We start from the raw sequence: 18,711 nt of genomic DNA, 5'->3' as shown, positions 1-18,711 counted from the left end.
ATGGATTGTTTAGTCTGTTTCCGTCCCAGTGAAAACTGAGGGAAACTGTCAAAATATTTCTAGCCCCTGTTTTTGTTTATATCTTCTGGCACTTCTACCATACAACTTCCAGCTAACCCTTCAAAATATTACAGAAGCTCATCACTAGTGTACTCTGAAAGGGAAACTGTTCTATGTCTTACTATTTAAACTTAAAGCATCCAAAGATAAAGGAGGCCTTAATATACCAACCTTAAAATCCTTCCATTGATCCTTTTGGTTAAATTTTGGGTTGAAAAGGCTGCTTGAGTCCTTCAACCCACCCAACCCCATGCTGGGAGAAATACTGAAGAAGGGATGACAGCTGCCCTGCCACTTTGCAATCTACTGAAAGTGGACTCACACCTGGCCATTAAGTACTTTCCAGTCCTCATAGCCACTACAAAAGTATTGCATAAAACTGAATACTCCCTAGCCTCCTTGGTGTTTATTAACAACTAGCTTCTATGAATCAGGCCATCCTTATGAAAGTAGTGGCCATATAAGGGTATTTGGGTTGAGTGTAGATATGCCAAAGGATGGTGCTTATACTACATTACCCATAATATAATATGACAAATTTGACTTGCTTTATGGTGACCTTCTCCGCTTGCTGAAGTCAAGTGAAATCTTCTTGGGTTAAACCAAGTTAGTCAAGACCCTTTCTGACATTTATGGGATTCTGTGATACCTACATAGGGGTGGGCATGCAGCATCAAAGGCATGCAAATTGTTCAAGGGAGAACTTATGCTTCTGGGGCTTCTGAGCTTCAAATCTAAACGGGACAGCATTCTCTTGCTTCCAAACATGTCTTGGGTGTCCGATGTTCGATCGAAGTCAATAATGTAATCTATGCCCCTTATGAAGTTGTCGAATCAAATATCCTGCTTTGCAAAGCCTTTTGGAGCCCTCCAGCACTCCATGCTACAATTAATGTTAACTTAATCACCTAAAAGCTACTGGACCTTTATATAATATGCATTCTTGAAATTCCTGACTGCTGAATCGTTTTTAGGTTCAGTGTAGGGAACTGTAAAGCTGATTCTCAAAATCCACAGCAACATCTCCCTGCAGGTGAGGCTGTTGAAGTCCAGAGGTTTGGTAATATCAGAACAGAAAAGATTCTACTTGATATAGCATTGTTGCAGAGGTGAAAGCCATTCCCTCGTTTTGGAAGACTGTTTTATTCCCTTTCTACTTGAGTGCTGGGAATAGGTTAATTGCTCTAGAAGAGGTTTGGATCCATCCTCTGAAGCATTTCCAACACTTGATTTGGCTCAGATCTAGTGAGTGGTGGTTGCTGCTAAATTAATTTCTCTCACGTTGTTGTGACAGTCATAATATTACAGCTTATATTGTGTTGAATTTAGTAATATATATTACTTGGACCTTTGTACGTTTCCTTCTCCTGTGCATTTTGATGAACATTGTTCACTCTCTTTACTCTGTTGAAAATTTCAATATAAGTTTGTGAATAGAAAAATGACTCTTACCCAATAGAGATGAGAGCCATAAGGACCAATAAGTGTGCCATCTCTGTGGTTAGCACGTGTCCACCCCCAACAATTCAGCACTTGCTGGTGTTTTACTCATAACTTGACAGACTTGTTGGTGTTATTGTTGTTGGCTTGTGAAGACGATCAAGAGGCTAACTTGATTTCTTACATCTAGTTGTTTACCATTTATTGCACAAAGGTGTTACATCCAGAACCTGTAATGAAAAATACTGTTTTTTTGCATATTCAGGAAACACTTATCGAAAAGAATGGGAATCCTCTTTTATATGCGAGTCAATAATTATGAACTATAAAACAAAACATTGAGGCATGTTTCAAGGAGGAAAAAGGTATTCAGTGGAGCTGATAACAACTATAATAGTCTCCCATATAAAGAAGTTGGCTATTCTTGATAAATGAATGAAAACATTTATGGGGAAAACATTTTTTGTACAAAGTCGGAGGGGTGGGTATCTCAATACAAAAGATCGCTTCCTAATCTGAATATGTTATGCACAGTTATAATATTACTTACGTTTCATGTATCTGAAACATTCTGATAAATGTAGCTGAAAGGTAACATTGGTGTTTGGTTGGTACCACAATGTGAATGTAAGTTAAGGATTGAGACATCAAAGGACATCACTGTACAAGCTGTTTGTGATTAGAACCAAAAGGAGCACATACTTTAACACTGGCTGAAATTAATGTGAGATTTTAAATTAGGGCAGCTCCTCTCTGCATCTTCTGGTTAATTACTGACTAAATTCAGACAAGAGAAAGTCATGCAAAGCAGGACAGACCAAGCTGATAACTAGAAGAATCTAAGAAAGCAGCAGCACAGAACATGTGTTAAAAAAGTTCCTTAATGAACACATGCAAAAATGATAGAAATTAGTAACGCTGATGGTGTTTGAAATGGATTTATGGTATATCTGAACACATACCTTTCAAGTTCCTCATCAAAGCTGCTTACTTTTTTTTCTTTCTGATCCCTGAAGAAGGCAATTATGGAACTGTAGGAAAACACAGTAGTTAAGGTTAGGCTTACCTAATATTTAGGTATGAGCCACAAAGCGCTTTAAAAAGTTGCTTAGATCTTTCTTACTTAGCTCTACTTTTACATAATATATTTTATTTAAATGCTCTGATCCATTTTCTATAGCCCTTAAATGTTCAATGGAATAAACAAAATTTGAGGTACGGCTGCAAAAACTTTTAAACAGAATTAAGTATCTTTAAAACATAAAACTGAATTCAAAATTGACATAGTACATCTGACAGTTTCAACATTACCAGAACAAAGAACACCAAACCAAGAGTACACGTAATACATACAGGATCTGCAATAGCTGCATTACTGTAACAGTTGAGACTATAAAGTCATTGACCAAACTTGCAATAGCATGTTTGACTTGCTTTCTTTCTATTTGAATCCATGCAGACCAAATTTAATACAAATGCAGTAGTTACACTGATCAGACCTGGTGCTTTAAGCTAAGATATTTAATTAAAGAATTAGTGCTTTATAGGGAACATTGCTTCCCATTTTAAATGCCATAAAAATGTCTGATTTCCGCTACAGTACCAATCCTGGTATGTAGATAAAACTTTACTGTGATTTGGTGGATATGCATTCAGAAGTTGTAGGTGTTGTGTGGACATCACAGGAATAATCTTTCATCTGTGTTGGTAGTAATAATGTCAATTCCTGTAGCGATCTCCATACAAGAATATGATTGAGGTTGCACCATTGCTTTGTCTTCTCTCTGGACAATTCACATATTTAGAGCAGCTGGGTAGCTCTGTAGTAGGCATTTGTAAGGGGGACAAGCTGTCCCTCTGATGTTGGGATATGTAAGCTTTGCTTTAGTCCTATTCTCAGCCTCCTGCCTCCCCCGAGGAAGTGTCTGCAGTTTTTTTGGTTGTCAATCAAAGTCTCTCATGGCACTAAGATTGAAGTACTTGGAAAATCAAAAGAACCATTAATCACTAAGTCATCCTCATGGATGCTACACACCCCAGTCTGGAGAGGTTTGGATTATATAATTGATGCAAATCTATCTTAATAGAGTCGATCAGCAACAGATGATTAGTAGTGTACAGCTGTCTACACCAGGGAATAAAACTAATACTTATTTATCTGAACAACTTCACATTCCATCTGAAAGGAAACATTGCTTGTAAGAGTCAAAGTGCATCTGGGGAAACTGTAAGACTCAAAACTCAGATTTTCTTATGTTGATTTTGAAATAAGACACCTTTCCAATGTGTCCACATGAGTGTGGAATTTAATAAAATATCTACTTGTCCATGGGACAGGTTACTTCATAAATCTAGTTGTACTGTCAAAAAAATCTACTTGTCCCTATGGTGCCATGTAGTGCCGGGACAAATTATAGCAGCTATCTTATTTCAAAAGAGCACTAAAAATAGCCTCTGATTATGCCAGGGCTAATACTGTAGTAGGGCATGAATACTAGCAGTTTCTTTATTTTGCCACCTTTCCACAGATGTACATACTGGGACAGGGGGTCGCGCTAAGCAATAGTTTCAGAGTCAGAGCAAGCCTACTAACTTGCATGTTTTAAGGCTTTTTATCAGCTCTCCTCTAATGTTTTCCTATACTGAGAAAGGTGGGAAAATTGTGATTTCAGACATGGTTTGCAAAGATTGTAAAATTGAAAGTATCAGGTAAAAGCACTAGACAACATAAAATAACAAACGTAACACATGTAACTCCACAAAAGTGACTTTTACCTGTGAATAGGATGCCCAGCATTAACATCAACCACAATTGGCATGTCATGACGAGTTGGCTGACGTTTCTTCTCATCTTCACATAATCTGGCCAGTGCTAGCTGGATGAAATAGAGCAGTAAGTCATTTTATAGACCATCCATATTGTATAGTATAGATTCTACAGGTCCCTTGATCCTTAAGATTAAATCTGTCTGTAAGAACTAAAATGGGATTTGAATGCTGTACACTATCAAGACCTTCCAAGAGAGAAGTTCAGAAATATAAACATTTTCACAAGCATTTCCAAATAAGACTTAGGCAGGGTCTCACAAAAGAACCTTAAAAAAATAATATTTTGCAGCCTGGTAGCTCTTTCAGATTAGCACATCTATAAATATCTCACAGAACCACAAAATCTCAAATTCAATAAAAGATAAGCTGCCTAACCTAAACTGTGGCTAATAACGTCTTTGAAGGGCCAAAATTGAGGACATAGTCAAAACCAAGCCATTGCTACCCACAAATGCATGATATGAGGCAAGACAGTCTTTAAATGTCTGAGCCGAAAAACATGAAGAAATTACTGCACCTATTAGAATTAAATTTAAAACCTAAGTTGTGTATCCTGGTGGCACAAGTGTAGCAGACACCCATAACTGCTGACCCAACATGATGCCCCTGTTCTTTCAACTGCCACCCACCACCACTGTCTCAGTATGTTCAGAATTAAATTTAAGCCAATGGGAGGAATTTCAGTCTCTGGTATCGTGCAAGCTATGTTGGGATGACTGAGTGGAGGCCTACACATTTGTCCTATCTTGAGAATAATTTGGATGTCATCCACACAAGCACTTAAGCACCTCACATGGGGTAGTAAATGCTATAAAATACTGTAATACAATCCATACATATAGAACCTAAATTCATGCAATTTTGTAAACTGGGAAAATATTCACAAAAATATTTAAAAGGCTGGGAGAAATTGAGGAACCCCAAGGAAAACCAAAGGTTTCAGAATGTAAGAAAGAGGAGAAACTGACTGTTGGCAATTAGATTAAAAACAATCTGAAAAAAGAAACCACTAAATCAACAAACCCCGTGTCCCACAAGTCATTAAACAATAAATCATGATCAACAATGCTAAATGCTGCTTGTATCACATGACTCTTTTGCACGCCAAAAAGGGGATTAATCAATCTCTACATTTGTCATCCATCAAATTACCAACTTCTTTACATGCCAGTTATCTAATAACACACCACAAATGGTCTCTTGTGGTCATGCCCTTACTTCCAGTACAGCTGTTCAAGGAACACCCAATCAATCTGGAAACGTTAATCAGTGTAAAAGATGAAGCAGTGGCGAGCAGAGGGGATGCAGACAAGTTGAAAGTGTCCATGAGATGATAACTGACCTGTGTGATACACTACCAGCTTCTGCCATGCTCCAAGATAAAGTATTGCCTAGTGTCCCACCCACTCCATCACCTACGTTAAACTCCTCCCTCATTAATGACTACACTCTTCCTCAGTGTTTAATTTGTAAAAGAATGAGTGCAGGTGCCCAAAGCTCTGCTTAGAAGCCCATGGTCAGTGCTTTTCAGTGCACTAAATACCAACACTAGTCTTAAACCCACCCCAGGCCTTTTTAATCCACTACCAGATTCTCCCTGCTCTTTTATCTCACTGTTGTGGGCTATTGCTTTCTCCATTTGTGACAGTTCTTCTGTCTTTTGCTTCCTCCTTTTTTGACTTTCTGTTGTTTCCCTCTCTTGCTCTCTAGAAATGTCTGAAGAGGAACGATAAGTGCCGGTCCCCAAAAATGAGTGCCGGTTGTCCCCACTGGCATACAGCAGCTCAAACTAAACACTGCTCCTCCTGATGGGCGGGTAATAAGTAGAGGATTGTGCAAGATTAACCATCTTCAGGATTCCGGACAAATTGGAGATGATAGCTGGGTGGGGAGGGGGCACCGAAGCTAGCCTCAGTGCTATAAATCCAAATATGGCTTTACCAGCTTTAAAACAAGGAACAGTGCATCATCTTCACCTTTTGTTCAGGTAGAAACATCATATTGCAATTTCAGAAGCACCATAGGCATCACAATGTATACTGAGCTCAGTTTACTCCTTACTAGAGAAATCATTAGTAAAAGTTGAACATATTTATTCAACGCACTTCACACCCTGTTGCACTGACAGTTCATGTCTAACCTCCAAAAACGTCTTACACTCTGGACTTGTATCCTGATTGGTTTTCCAACCACAGTTAGTAAGCTTAGCATGTTCCTGCAGAATTACATCACACTCCACAGAATTCTTCCACTTATCTTCACTTACTATGACACCCATGATCTTACAGACTCTTATGGTATCATCCACCATTGTTTCAGAATAGACCAATCTTGAAAGGCAGTCTGCCATGGTATCCCCCGCACCCCAACTGGATTGTTGTCAACATGAGAATCAAACTCCTGCAGAGAAATTACCCTTTTGCAAATTCTGCTAGAAATGGCATCTATCCCTCTTTTGAAAAAAACATATTTAAAGGCTTGTGATCTGTTTTAACCACAAAGTTGGTACCCCACAAACATGTATTATGTTTTTTGATAGGCTAGAATATAAAGAGCTTCTCTATAACTGAATATCTATGGTCTGGACCTCTTAAATATCTTGAGATGAAGAATATATTTCTATCACTATTACCTTCACCTTGCTTTAGAACCGCTCCTAGCCATTTAGAACTGGCATCCATTACCAGAGTGGATTTGTCTGTAGCACTAAAACTCTGTAAATATTTAGCATTGTACAAGGATTTTTTAATCTAAATCACACTGTGAAGATGAAGAAAAAGTAGCATACCTATCTTTAACACGTTCCTTATATTACATGAGCGACTAGCAAATAGAGGGGGAAACCCTTCTATAATATTCCATCATCCTTAAGAATCTGATCAACACATCTTTACTTTCAGGTGCAGGTAATTTGGTAATAGCTCCCACTAAATCCTCATTGGGTTTCACACCTTTTCTAGTTAATCTGTGACCTAAATAAACCATTTTTTTACAATTAACATTTGGATTTTTCAAGCAATAGCCCAATATTCCTACGTCTTTCCAGTACACACCTGAATTGATAGTCAAGTTCATCCTATGAAGCACCATATCAGCACATCATCCTGATAAATCTTCACATCTGAAATAACATCCAACTTGCCTTCCTTGGCCCTCTGAAAACCTGATGCTGCAGAAATAAGCTTAAAAGACATTGTCGCAAATCTAAACACACAGTGATAAAAGCAGTTACATCCATGGATTAACCATCAACCCTAATCTGGAGGTAAGCCGACCCGAGATCCGAAGTTGAAAATACAACAGCATTGTCCAACTGAACATCTCCGTTATGTTGGGTAGAGGATATCTATCCACAACCCCTGGTTTATTCAAACCTCTCAGGCCAATAATCTTTCCTCCCCGGAGGCGTGGCTTGGCCGTCTTGCGAGATGGCCGCCACACCGTGAGGCTCTGCCGGTGGGGGACCAAGAACGCGACATTTCTCCTCTTCATACTGCCTCCCGCCCTGCCTCCAACACCTGAGACGACTTCGGAGGACCTGGGGAGGCTGCAGGCTGATGTTTCTTCTTCTCTACGTGCGTTGGAGGGGCGCGTCTGCAGCGGGTCTTGTGCCAGGACCTAGTTGGCGCGCGAAGCTCAGCGGGCCCGGTTGGCTCTGCAGTCGGGAGCCGCCGGGGTCAAAATCGCGGAGGGCGGCTCCCTCTGGCTGTATCGGCCTTGCCCCGTGTTCTGGGGGCTGCGTGAAGTGGATCCTGTAGGCTGCGGCGGCCGGCGATGCGTTCGCGACGCCCGCAAGACCTCCCGGCGATTGGTTCGCAGGGCCATGGCTCTGTGCGCAGGAGGGGGGGTGGCTCCCCCTCTCCGGTTGTAGGTGTTGTTCTGCCTTTTTGGCAGTATTTGCTAGTTGCCAGGGGCCTGGAACCTGCGGAGGCCCCCTGGTCTTCTTGTCAGCGGTGTCGTTTCGTCGCCCCTGCGGGGCCTGGTCGGCGGCTGGGTCGGGCCATGGGCCCCCGCGATGGTGCTGAATTGCCACAATTTGGAGACCCATTTCATCATTTTTTGATGTGCCGGTGCCCTGGGGTACCTGTTGGCCCCTCCCCATAGGGGGGCCCTTTTGTGATACATGGGAAGGTGCTTTCTTTTCTATACACCCCTCCACTTTTTTTCTTTTTGGCTGCAACTTTTATTGCGACAGCACCCTATCATTGTGCGTTTGCTGAATTACAGAGACAGGGACACTGTTCTTCGTCTCGTCAGGGAGCGCAGGCCTGTGATGTACAATGGTGTGGAACTGAATATCTTCCCGGACTATACTCTTGGGGTGCAGGCGGCTCTCAAGGCCTTTTTGCCTGTTAAGCATACACTTAGCCAGACGGAAGCAAAATACTCCCTCATCTACCCGGCTAAGCTGCAAGTCCAACACAGGGGCAAGCTACATTTCTTCACTGATCCGAAACTGGCCGCAAAATTTGCTAAATCTATCCCTAAGAAGGCAGCGTTGGGGAACCCGCAGGCCACTGGTGGGGACAATGGTTTGCTGAGTGACAATGACTAAATTTATTCTTGTTCTTCCCGGGTCTTGTGACCATATCCAGGGCACTGTGCTCTGTTCATTTATTGGTGGTTACGGCTGGGCGGGAGGTTCTGGTGTCTGTTTCTTTATGCTGGTCCCCCTGCCCTTTCATCCCACCTTGGATGGGTTTGGATGTCCTCATCGATGCCCCACTGGATGAGTCAATTTATATTGTTTGATATCTTGTTGGGAGAAATGTACTGGGGGATGGGAGGAGATATGGCTCTGGCCCATTAGGGGGGCCAGTATGGGTGGGGGCTGGGTCTGTTGTATGCTTGGTTTACTTTTTCTGTATCCTCTCTTCTGTGCTTATGCCCGTTACTGCTAGCTGCGGTAGCCTTGTTTGCGATCCTCGGGGTGCTGTATGTTTGCATAAGGTGGTGTTATGGCGCAAGGAAATGTGACGCCTGTGCGTTGTCTTACTTGGAAAGTTTGCGGGTAGAATGACGGGCGCAAGATGTGTTTGATATCTGCTTATAGGCAGCGACATGTTGTGGACATCTGCATGCTGCAGGAGACTCACCTGGTGGAGGCCACTAAGCACAGGCTGAAGGCAGGCTGGATTGGTGAGTGGCACGCAGCGCTGTATTCGCGCTATGCGACAGGTGTGGCGATCCTGATCCGAACTGGGCTTCCGTGGCACACTGCGAAGGTACTGGTAGATCCTAATGGCTGCTATGTTATGCTGAGTGGTACGCTGTTTGATTGGCCGTGTAGATTGGTAGCGCTATTTGGCCCAAATACGGACAACCCGGAATTCTTTGTGGAGGTGGGGAGACTTATCGACTCGCTGGGCCGTAAGTCCCTGATATGGGGTGGTAACTTCAATGTGGTGTTAGACTTTGAGTTAGATCGTGAGAGCCACACTAGACCTCAGCAGGTGGGGGCTGCTAGAGCTCTGATGCGGGTTATGGAGGAGGGTGCCTTGGTGGATTTATGGAGGAGGATACATGGGTCTACCAGTGAGGGCACCTGCATCAATTATGCACATGGCAGCTGGTCCCGCATAGATAGATGGCTCGGCACCAGGGATGTGGAGCTTTGGATGATGGCCATTCAGCATAAGGCCCGTACACTGTCAGACCACTCGCCGGTCATGTTCGAGTTGGCTGTTCCGGGTGGGCCTTGCAGTGCTTTCTTGTGGCGTCTTCCTTATGGAGCGCTCCGGGATATGGTATTTAGGGATGAGTTCCATGATGCTATACTTCATTACTTTGCTGAGAATCAGGGGTCGGTGGCTTCTGCCGGCACTGTATGGGAGGCCTTTAAGGTAGTGATCCATGGGATTTGTCTTTCTAAGGAGCACAGTGTGCTCAAGATGCTGCGGTGCGAGCTGGCTGAACTGGAGGCCCAGATTGCTGATCTTGAAAAACGATTAGCTTTAAACTGGTTGGAGGACCTGTTGGCGATCCTGAGGGAGAAGATGACACAGTTTGGGGAGGCTGCCCTACGTGAGTATGCGTCTTGGGGAAGCACGCTGCGGCAAGGCGATACGGTGAGGGTGACAGAGCTGGCCGCACTGCTTCGTAAGCCGTGGGCTGGTGATTATATTGTGGAGCTGAATGACGCATCTGGTGCGCGTCACTCTGGCACGATCACGCGTATCCTTACTGATTTTATTCAGCTCTATATGCTGGACCCCCAGGGTGGCACTCGGAGGCTGCTACTGATTATTTTGAGGATTGTGGGGGGGGGGGGGGGGGGTTGGGTTCAGTGGTACAGAGGACTCCGACTCGGACGTGAGGGCCCTATAAGGGCGTAAACACCATTTATTTATTATAGCAGGATGGTTGTAGTAATAACGGCTGTACTTCTTTATAGTCTCTCTTTGGTGTTTCTCTGTTGTTGGTTTGGGTTGACTTGTCAGTCTCTTTAGTGTTCTTTCTTTCTCTTTTAGGTGGCGAACTCCAGGAGGGTTCTTCTTGGTTCCCGTGTGCTCTCGGAGAAAGAAGAGGATATTTCTAGGTAAGTAGGACGGTAGTTTGTTATCTCTGTTATCTGTTAGTAAAAAGGGAGGGGGTGTGTGAGGGAAGGAACTATAGGAGATAGTGCCGGTGGGGTTATGCAAAAAGAAGAGAAGAGAGGGTGGAGTGGACTATTACTGTGGGTATTGTATACTGGTGATATGGTGGGAAAGGCGGTCCGTGATGTCCAAATACCTGATACCCAAAACAACCTTCTCTGTTCCCTTCCTATCCTCCCCGGCCTCCTTTCCCTTCCTACCATCACCCCCTGATCCCTTTACTGGTGGTGCCCCTTTAATATGGCCCGTACCTTGTTCAGCCACGACCCTCCTGGGTCGTGGCAGGATTTCTCTCCTCCTCGCGGTATCTTCTGAGCTTCACTGCTTGTGCTGGCCTTCTTCTCCTCGATACTCCGTTTGGCCACTGGTGGTTCGGGTTCGCGTGCTTCCTCCGTCTTCCTCGGTGCATCCACGTCCCCGCGTTGCTGCCTGGCCTCCTCTCTCGTCTCGGCGTTCTTTTCTCCTCCCCCTGCGGCAACCCGGAAGTCCGGTGCCGAGGGAGAGTCCCGCCCCCACGCGCCTCCATGACGACGCGGGTCGGGGCGGAGAAGGTGCGCGCGTCTGAAGGCGAGGTGGATGACACCCGCCTACATACCCCATCCCATGAACGGGACTGGTATAGGACCGTGGAATCCGGGCAGCGGGAAAGAAAGTCAGCGGGACATTGGCTGGACCCAGGGATGTGGCGGACCTGAAACATAAAGCGCAACACCCGGGAATTAGTATCCTTATGGGAGGCTAACCAAGTCAATGGGGCATGGTCGGTAAAGAGGAAGAAGGGCCGGCCCAAGAGATAATATTGGAGACACTCAATCACCCATTTTATGGCAAGACATTCCTTCTCAATAGTGGGATAGTGCGTTTCCGTAGGTAACAGCTTACGACTAATATAGACAATGGGGTGGTCATGTCCCTGATCGTCTGGTTGCGCCAGGACTGCTCCTAAGCCGACGTTGGAAGCGTTGGTAAAAAGGTGAAAGGGCCTAGAAAAATCGGGACATCTTAATACTGGCTCGGTTGAGAGGGCTTCTTTAAGTAACCGGAAGCCCTGAAGTTGAGAATGAGTAAAAGAAGGAAGGGTGGTGGGATATTGTCTTTTTAGCAAGTCTGTGAGGGGGGCAGTAATGGTAGAGTATTGCGGAATGAATCTACGATAATACCCCACCAACCCCAGGAAAGAGCGAAGTTCCTTTTTTGGTCCTGGGGAGCGGTATCTGTCTAATGGTATCTACTTTATCTTTCTGAGGACGCAAAACCCCCATACCGATGACATATCCGAGATATGATATTTGGGTTTGCCCTAGGACACACTTTGTAGGACTGGCGGTGAGCCCTGCTCTTGCTAAAGTAGAGAACACTTTTTCTAGGTGTTGGAGATGTTCTTCCCAGGTTGTACTGAAAATGACGATGTCGTCAAGATAGGCGGCAGTAAACTCTTGAAAGGGCCGCAGGAAGCGGTCCATCAAGCGTTGGAATGTAGCAGGTGCCCCGTGGAGTCCAAAGGGAAGGACAGTGAAATGATATAAACCAGAAGGGGTTGCGAACGCTGTCTTTTCTTTGTCTTGTGGGGCTAAGGGAATCTGCCAATATCCCTTCGTTAGATCAATAGTGGACATAAAACATGCATGTCCTATCTTCTCTAGGACTTCGTCCACCCGGGGAATAGGATAGGTATCGAACAGTGATATCTCATTGAGCTTTCTGAAGTCGATACAAAACCGGACAGAACCATCCGGTTTCGGAACCAAGACGACAGGGGAACACCACGGACTCGTGGACGGTTCAATGACGTTTAAAGATAACATCTTTGTTATCTCCCCTTCTATCAGAGTTTTTCTTGCTTCGGGAATTCGGTAAGGCCGTAGGCGTACGGTTTGGCCCTCAGGTGTCCGAATATGATGCTGGACCATAGACGTTCGTCCGGGAAGTTCTGAAAAGAATCCAGAATGATTCTGGATTAACTCGAGTAATTGACACTTCTCTGTGTCCGGTAGGGAATCATTAATACAGGGGCTTCTTTGTTTTTCTGGTTGGAGGGTGGGACATAATTCTAGCCCTAATGAATTGGTCGGTGTTACTAGGTATCCCGTAGCTGGAGAATCCCTATTGGTCTCAGGATTCTCCCATTTCTTTAGCAGATTAATGTGGTAAATTTGAGTCCGTTTAGGGTGCTCCTGTAGTTCAATCAAGTAAGTAACCGGGGTGACTGCTTTTATTACTCGATACGGCCCCTGCCATTTTGCAAGTAACTTATGCTCAGAGGTGGGTCGCATGATTAATACCTGGCCGTTGGGATGAAGAACCCTCAGTTTGGTGCCCTGATCATAATAATGCTTTTGAGTTTCTTGTGCTTTTTCTAAATGTTGTCTTACATCCTCCCAGACGGTCTGGAGGTGCGTTTTTAAATTGTGGATATACTCTAGGAGGGGTCTCTCATCCTTGTTCTCTTCTTCCCACAATTCTGCCGCCATGTATAGTAAATTACGGGGCTGTCTCCCGAATACCAATTCAAACGGACTATGTCCAGTAGAGGATTGCTCATGTGTCCTTATTGCATAAAGCACTAGGGGTAGTTTCTGATCCCAGTCTTTTCCCGAATCGCTTACTATTTTCCTCAAGAGAGTTTTTTTATTCGCGCGGTTATACCTCTCCACTAAACCATCTGTTTGTGGATGATATACCGCTGTCTTTATTTGGGTAATGCCTAGGGTCTTACATATCTGTTTCATAAGTCCAGATATGAAGGGTGTCCCTTGATCGGTAAGAATCTCTTCGGGGAATCCCACCCGTGAAAAAAAATGTTATCATGGCTTGTGCAACGGCTTTGGTAGTTGTACTAGTAAGAGGGATGGCCTCGGGATATCTGCTGGCATAATCAACTTGAACGAGGATATGGGTGTGGCCCTTGGTAGATGGTAAAAGGGGTCCGATTAAATCCATGCCTACTCTTTTAAAGGGAGTATCTATGATCGGTAGTGGGTGTAACGGGGCTCTCCTAGTGGCTCCTGGTTCTACTAGTTGACATTTTGGGCATTGGGTACAGTACTTTCGGATCTGGGCATAGACTCCCGGCCAGTAAAAACGTCTCAATAAGTATTCCTCTGTTTTCTCTCGGCCACAATGACCTCCTCCCGGCTGGTTATGGGCTAAGAATAATACCTGAGTCCGGTAGGGCTCAGGGACAACTAATTGCCTCTTCTCACCATTTACCGACGTGGAAACCCTATATAGTAGGTCCTTATGTATTATAAAGTGAGGGCCTACCTCTCCGGTAGAGTCATTACTGGCACTTCTCCAAGCGTGCTCGAGGGTGGGATCCTCGCGTTGGCTTACTCTAAATGACACTGGGGCGCTGGTTATATTAGCCACTGGTTTCTCCTGTCTCTGATTAGCCGCATATTTTTGTTTCTCTGCCCTTTTCTCTTTTCGAGTTAATTTCTTCCGTTCGGAGGGGCTGCAAATGGGGGTATTCCGAAATGGAGCGTCTACCCACCAGCTATCGATAGAGTTGGACTTTTGTGTTTGGTCTAAAATGTCATGAAATCGCGGATAATCAGTCCCAATGACACACTCTTCTATCAAGTTATCCATGAGACCCATCGGGAGGAAGTCATGATACGTGTCCCACTCCACTTCTACCACCTCCAGTGGATACTGAGCTCGGTCACCATGGATGCAACATATAGTCACCCAGTGACCCGCGGTAGAATTTACAGGCTTGACTACATCCCGACGTATTACTGATTGACTACACCCGGAGTCAATCAAGGCCATGACCGACTGTCCATTTATTCGCAGGGGGTGTTTGAAAGATGTATCGCCTTTCCCTGTGCACAGTACCCTCCCTCGAGTAACCCCTATTTCTATCGGCTCCACTCCCTCATGTTTCTTGGGGCACCCTCGAGCTATGTGGCCCCACTCCCCACAATTGAAGCATTGAGGTTGTTGCATAGGGTTTCGCTCTGTATTCCGGGAGGTTCCAGGCTCCTCAAGGGTTCGTCTGGTTGTATATTGAGGAGGAGTTATGGGCATTTTACTCAGGGGTCTAGAAGTTTGACTTTTAACATCTACCGACTGATGGTAGGCGCACGCCAAGTCGACGGCTAGTTCAGTGTCGATTTTAGGGTGCTGTCTTATCCAGTTTCGGGTGCTCGCAGGAAGGGAGTCTAGATATTGCTCTAAAATGATGGCCTTAATGACGTCTTCGCGGTTAGTCCCTAAGGGCCCCAGCCACTTTAGTCCTAAGTCCTTCACCCGGTAGTTAAAGGTACGTGGATCTTCATTCTGACCCCATTTAGCTTTGCGAAACTTCATCCTATAATATTCCATATCATGCCCCACTCTCTCAAGAATACTCTTCTTGATATCGGAATACGGGGTGGTGCCACCGGGATTTGCAGCCTGATAGGCAGATTGGAGGGTGCCTGTTAAGAGGGGAGCGATGTATTGGCCCCATCGGTTTTCAGGTCACTGAGCTGATGAGGCTACTCTTTCGAAATTCGTAAAAAAGGAGTCGGGATCCTCACCCTCTTGATATTTCTGTAATACCGAGCTGGGCACGTTTGGGTGTACTTTGCTGGCCGCAATTGTATCAGTCAATTTTTGAAGGGCGGTCTCATGAACTAGTTGATTATTGGTCATTATAGTAGCCTGACTTTTTAGGGCGGCTTGAAGGGCCTCTCTGTCCTCTTTGGCCTCCCTTTGTTGGGCCTCCCAAACTAGTTGGAGGTGGCGTTGACCCTCTGCTAATTGTTTTATCATGTCCTCGAGGGTAGGTTTCTCCTCCATGCTTACAACACCTCTGTACGGTCCAGGTTTTTTTTTTTGATCAATATACCCTGATCCCACTTCTGACACCACTGTGGGGAGGGGTTGGGTTCAGTGGTACATAGGACTCGGATGTGAGGGCCCTATAAGGGCGTAAACACCATTTATTTATTATAGCAGGATGGTTGTAGTAATAACGGCTGCACTTCTTTATAGTATCTCTTTGGTGTTTCTCTGTTGTTGGTTTGGGTTGACTTGTCAGTCTCTTTAGTGTTCTTTCTTTCTCTTTTAGGTGGCGAACTCCAGGAGGGTTCTTCTTGGTTCCGGTGTGCTCTCGGAGAAAGAAGAGGATATTTCTAGGTAAGTAGGACAGTAGTTTGTTATCTCTGTTATCTGTTAGTAAAAAGGGAGGGGGTGTGTGAGGGAAGGAACTATAGGAGATAGTGCCGGTGGGGTTATGCAAAAAGAAGAGAAGAGAGGGTGGAGTGGACTATTACTGTGGGTATTGTATACTGGTGATATGGTGGGAAAGGCGGTCCGTGATGTCCAAATACCTGATACCCAAAACAACCTTCTCTGTTCTCTTCCTATCCTCCCCGGCCTCCTTTCCCTTCCTACCACCACCCCCTGATCCCTTTACTGCGGTGCCCCTTTAATATGGCCCGTACCGTACGTCGTGGCAGTATTTCTCTCCTCCTCGCGGTATCTTCTGAGCTTCACCGCTTGTGCTGGCCTTCTTCTCCTCAATACTCCGTTTGGCCACTGGTGGTTCGGGTTCGCGTGCTTCCTCCGTCTTCCTCGGTGCATCCACGTCCCCGCGTTGCTGCCTGGCCTCCTCTCTCGTCTCGGTGTTCTTTTCTCCTCCCCCTGCGGTAACCCGGAAGTCCGGTGCCGAGGGAGAGTCCCGCCCCCACGCGTCTCCATGACGATGCGGGTCGGGGACGGAGAAGGTGCGCGGCCGGCGCCATGTCAGCACGTCTGTAGGTGAGGTGGATGACACCCGCCTACAAGGATATAAGCCTTCTGTGGTTCGAGAATGCACATAGGCAGTATTTAGATGTCCCCTTTTTGGTGGATGATGTTGTTCAGGCAATACGCAGCTTGCCCGGGGATAAAGCAACAGGGCTGGATGGTCTTACTTCGGCCTTCTATAAGGAATACGAAGACATATGAACTCCTCACCTTTTAGAGGTATATGCGGAGGCTCAAGAGACCGGACTTCTTTCGTCATCACTGCGTGAGGCTCTCCTTGTGACAATTTTGAAGCCCAGGAAAGATCTGTGTTACTGTGATTCCTATAGGCCTCTCTCATTGATCAATATTGATAATAAGATCCTGGTGAAGCTCACTGCTGCTCGTTTACAGCCTCTGCTTCCTACTATGGTGCTGCCGGATCAGTCGGGCTTTGTGCTGGGGCGCTCCACCCTATAAACTCTGAACGTTCTTTGCGATTTTAAGTGTGATTCGACCAGATGATAGCGCGACGGTGGTGTTTTTAGATGCCACAAAGGCCTTTGACTCTCTGACATGGAATTACATGTTTGCGTTGCTTGCTCGGGTGGGGTTGAGCTTTCGGATTCTTCAGTTGATTCATCTGCTGTACTCGCGGCCGTCTGCCAGGTTGAGAGTCAATGGTGTCATCTCTGACCCAATCACAATTGCTAGAGGTACTCGTCAGGGGTGCCCGCTTTCTCTGTTACTTTTTGCCATTGTGATGGAACCGCTTGCGGCTTGCTTGCATCAGCTTTCATAATCATAGGGGATTGGCTTTCCGGCAGCACTCAATATTGGTCTCCATGTATGCGGACTATGTCGCCCTCTATGTTTGTGATCCGCAGCGGCACCTGGATGTTTTACTGGATGAGATTGTGGGCTTTGGTCAGGTTTCAGGGATCACCATCAACTGGTCCAAATCGGTGGTGTTGCTCCTATCTAAGGTCACAGTACAGTTCCCTTTGTTGGGCTGACGGACCAGTGCGATATCTAGTTGTATTGCTAAGCAGGGATGTGGAAATGCAGTGGTCAGCTAATTATGGTAGAGCCCTGATGTGGCTGGAAGAAATGGTTGAGGTTGGTGGAAAATCTATTTGTTTGAAGCAATTTATTATAATATTGATACCTCTGACATGATTAAAAACGACATGTGGGGAGATAATAAAATGATGTCTAAACTCCCAAAAGGAAAAAAGTAATGTAATCACTAGGGGCCAGATGTAGCAACTTTGCAAATTGCGACTTGCAATTTGCAAGTCCGAGCGACTCGCAAATTGCAACTCGCAATTTGCAATGCAGAACGGCGTCTCAGACACCGGCTGCGAGTCGCTATGGGGTCGCAAAGACCCACCTAATTAATATTAATGAGGTGGGTCGCAAATTGCGGCCCCATAGTGACTATGGGCACTCACTGATATGGAGGCCTGCTGCAGTCAGCAGACCTCCATGTCCGTGACTGCTTTTAAATAAAGCAGTTTTTTTTTTCAAGTGTAGCCCGTTTTCCTTAAAGGAAAACGAGCTGCACTTAAAAAAATATACCGAAACCTTTAGTTTCGGATTTTTTCAGGGCAGGTAGTGGTCCCTTGGACCACTACCTGCCCTGGTCCCTTGGACCACTACCTGCCCTGAAAAAATAATTTGGGGTCCAATCCCATGGGGACCCCTTCCCGTTTGCGAGTGGGTTACCATCCACTTCAAGTGGATGGTAACTGCGACTCCATTTGCAACCGCATACGCGGTCGCAAATGGAGTTGCATACCACTGCGACTCGCAAATAGGAAGGGAACACCCCTTCCTATTTGCGACTCTGAAATGCATTTTGCGAGTCGGTCCCGACTCGCAAAATGCATTTCTGCATAGCAAACTCAGGTTTGCGACTCGCAAACGGCGATTTTCGACGTTTGCGACTCGCAAACTGTTTGCTACATCTGGCCCTAGGTCTCTTAATGGAGGGTAGTGAAAGTATACACAGGATCCCCTGTGTTACTTTGTATAATAGGTCAACATGTTTCTCGCTAGTTAGTCA

The 18,711-nt window shown here is 45.4% G+C and overlaps 1 protein-coding gene across 1 annotated transcript in view; it reads right to left on the bottom strand.

Moving 5' to 3' along the window:
* Positions 1-18,711, bottom strand: part of UBXN2B (UBX domain protein 2B) — a 344,843-nt gene that overhangs the window by 308,152 nt on the left and 17,980 nt on the right. Inside the window, exons 2-3 of the mRNA XM_069220223.1 lie at positions 4,276-4,376; positions 2,463-2,531 (exon numbers count right to left, since the gene is read on the bottom strand). Of these exons, the coding sequence (XP_069076324.1) occupies positions 2,463-2,531; positions 4,276-4,376 (170 nt within the window). The remainder of the gene's footprint in view (positions 1-2,462; positions 2,532-4,275; positions 4,377-18,711) is intronic.

This window comes from Pleurodeles waltl, chromosome 2_2 (assembly GCF_031143425.1).
Source record: "Pleurodeles waltl isolate 20211129_DDA chromosome 2_2, aPleWal1.hap1.20221129, whole genome shotgun sequence".
Lineage (NCBI taxonomy): Eukaryota > Metazoa > Chordata > Amphibia > Caudata > Salamandridae > Pleurodeles > Pleurodeles waltl.
The sequence above is the reverse complement of the archived record's forward strand: the minus strand, read 5'-3'. Positions and strand labels throughout refer to the sequence as shown.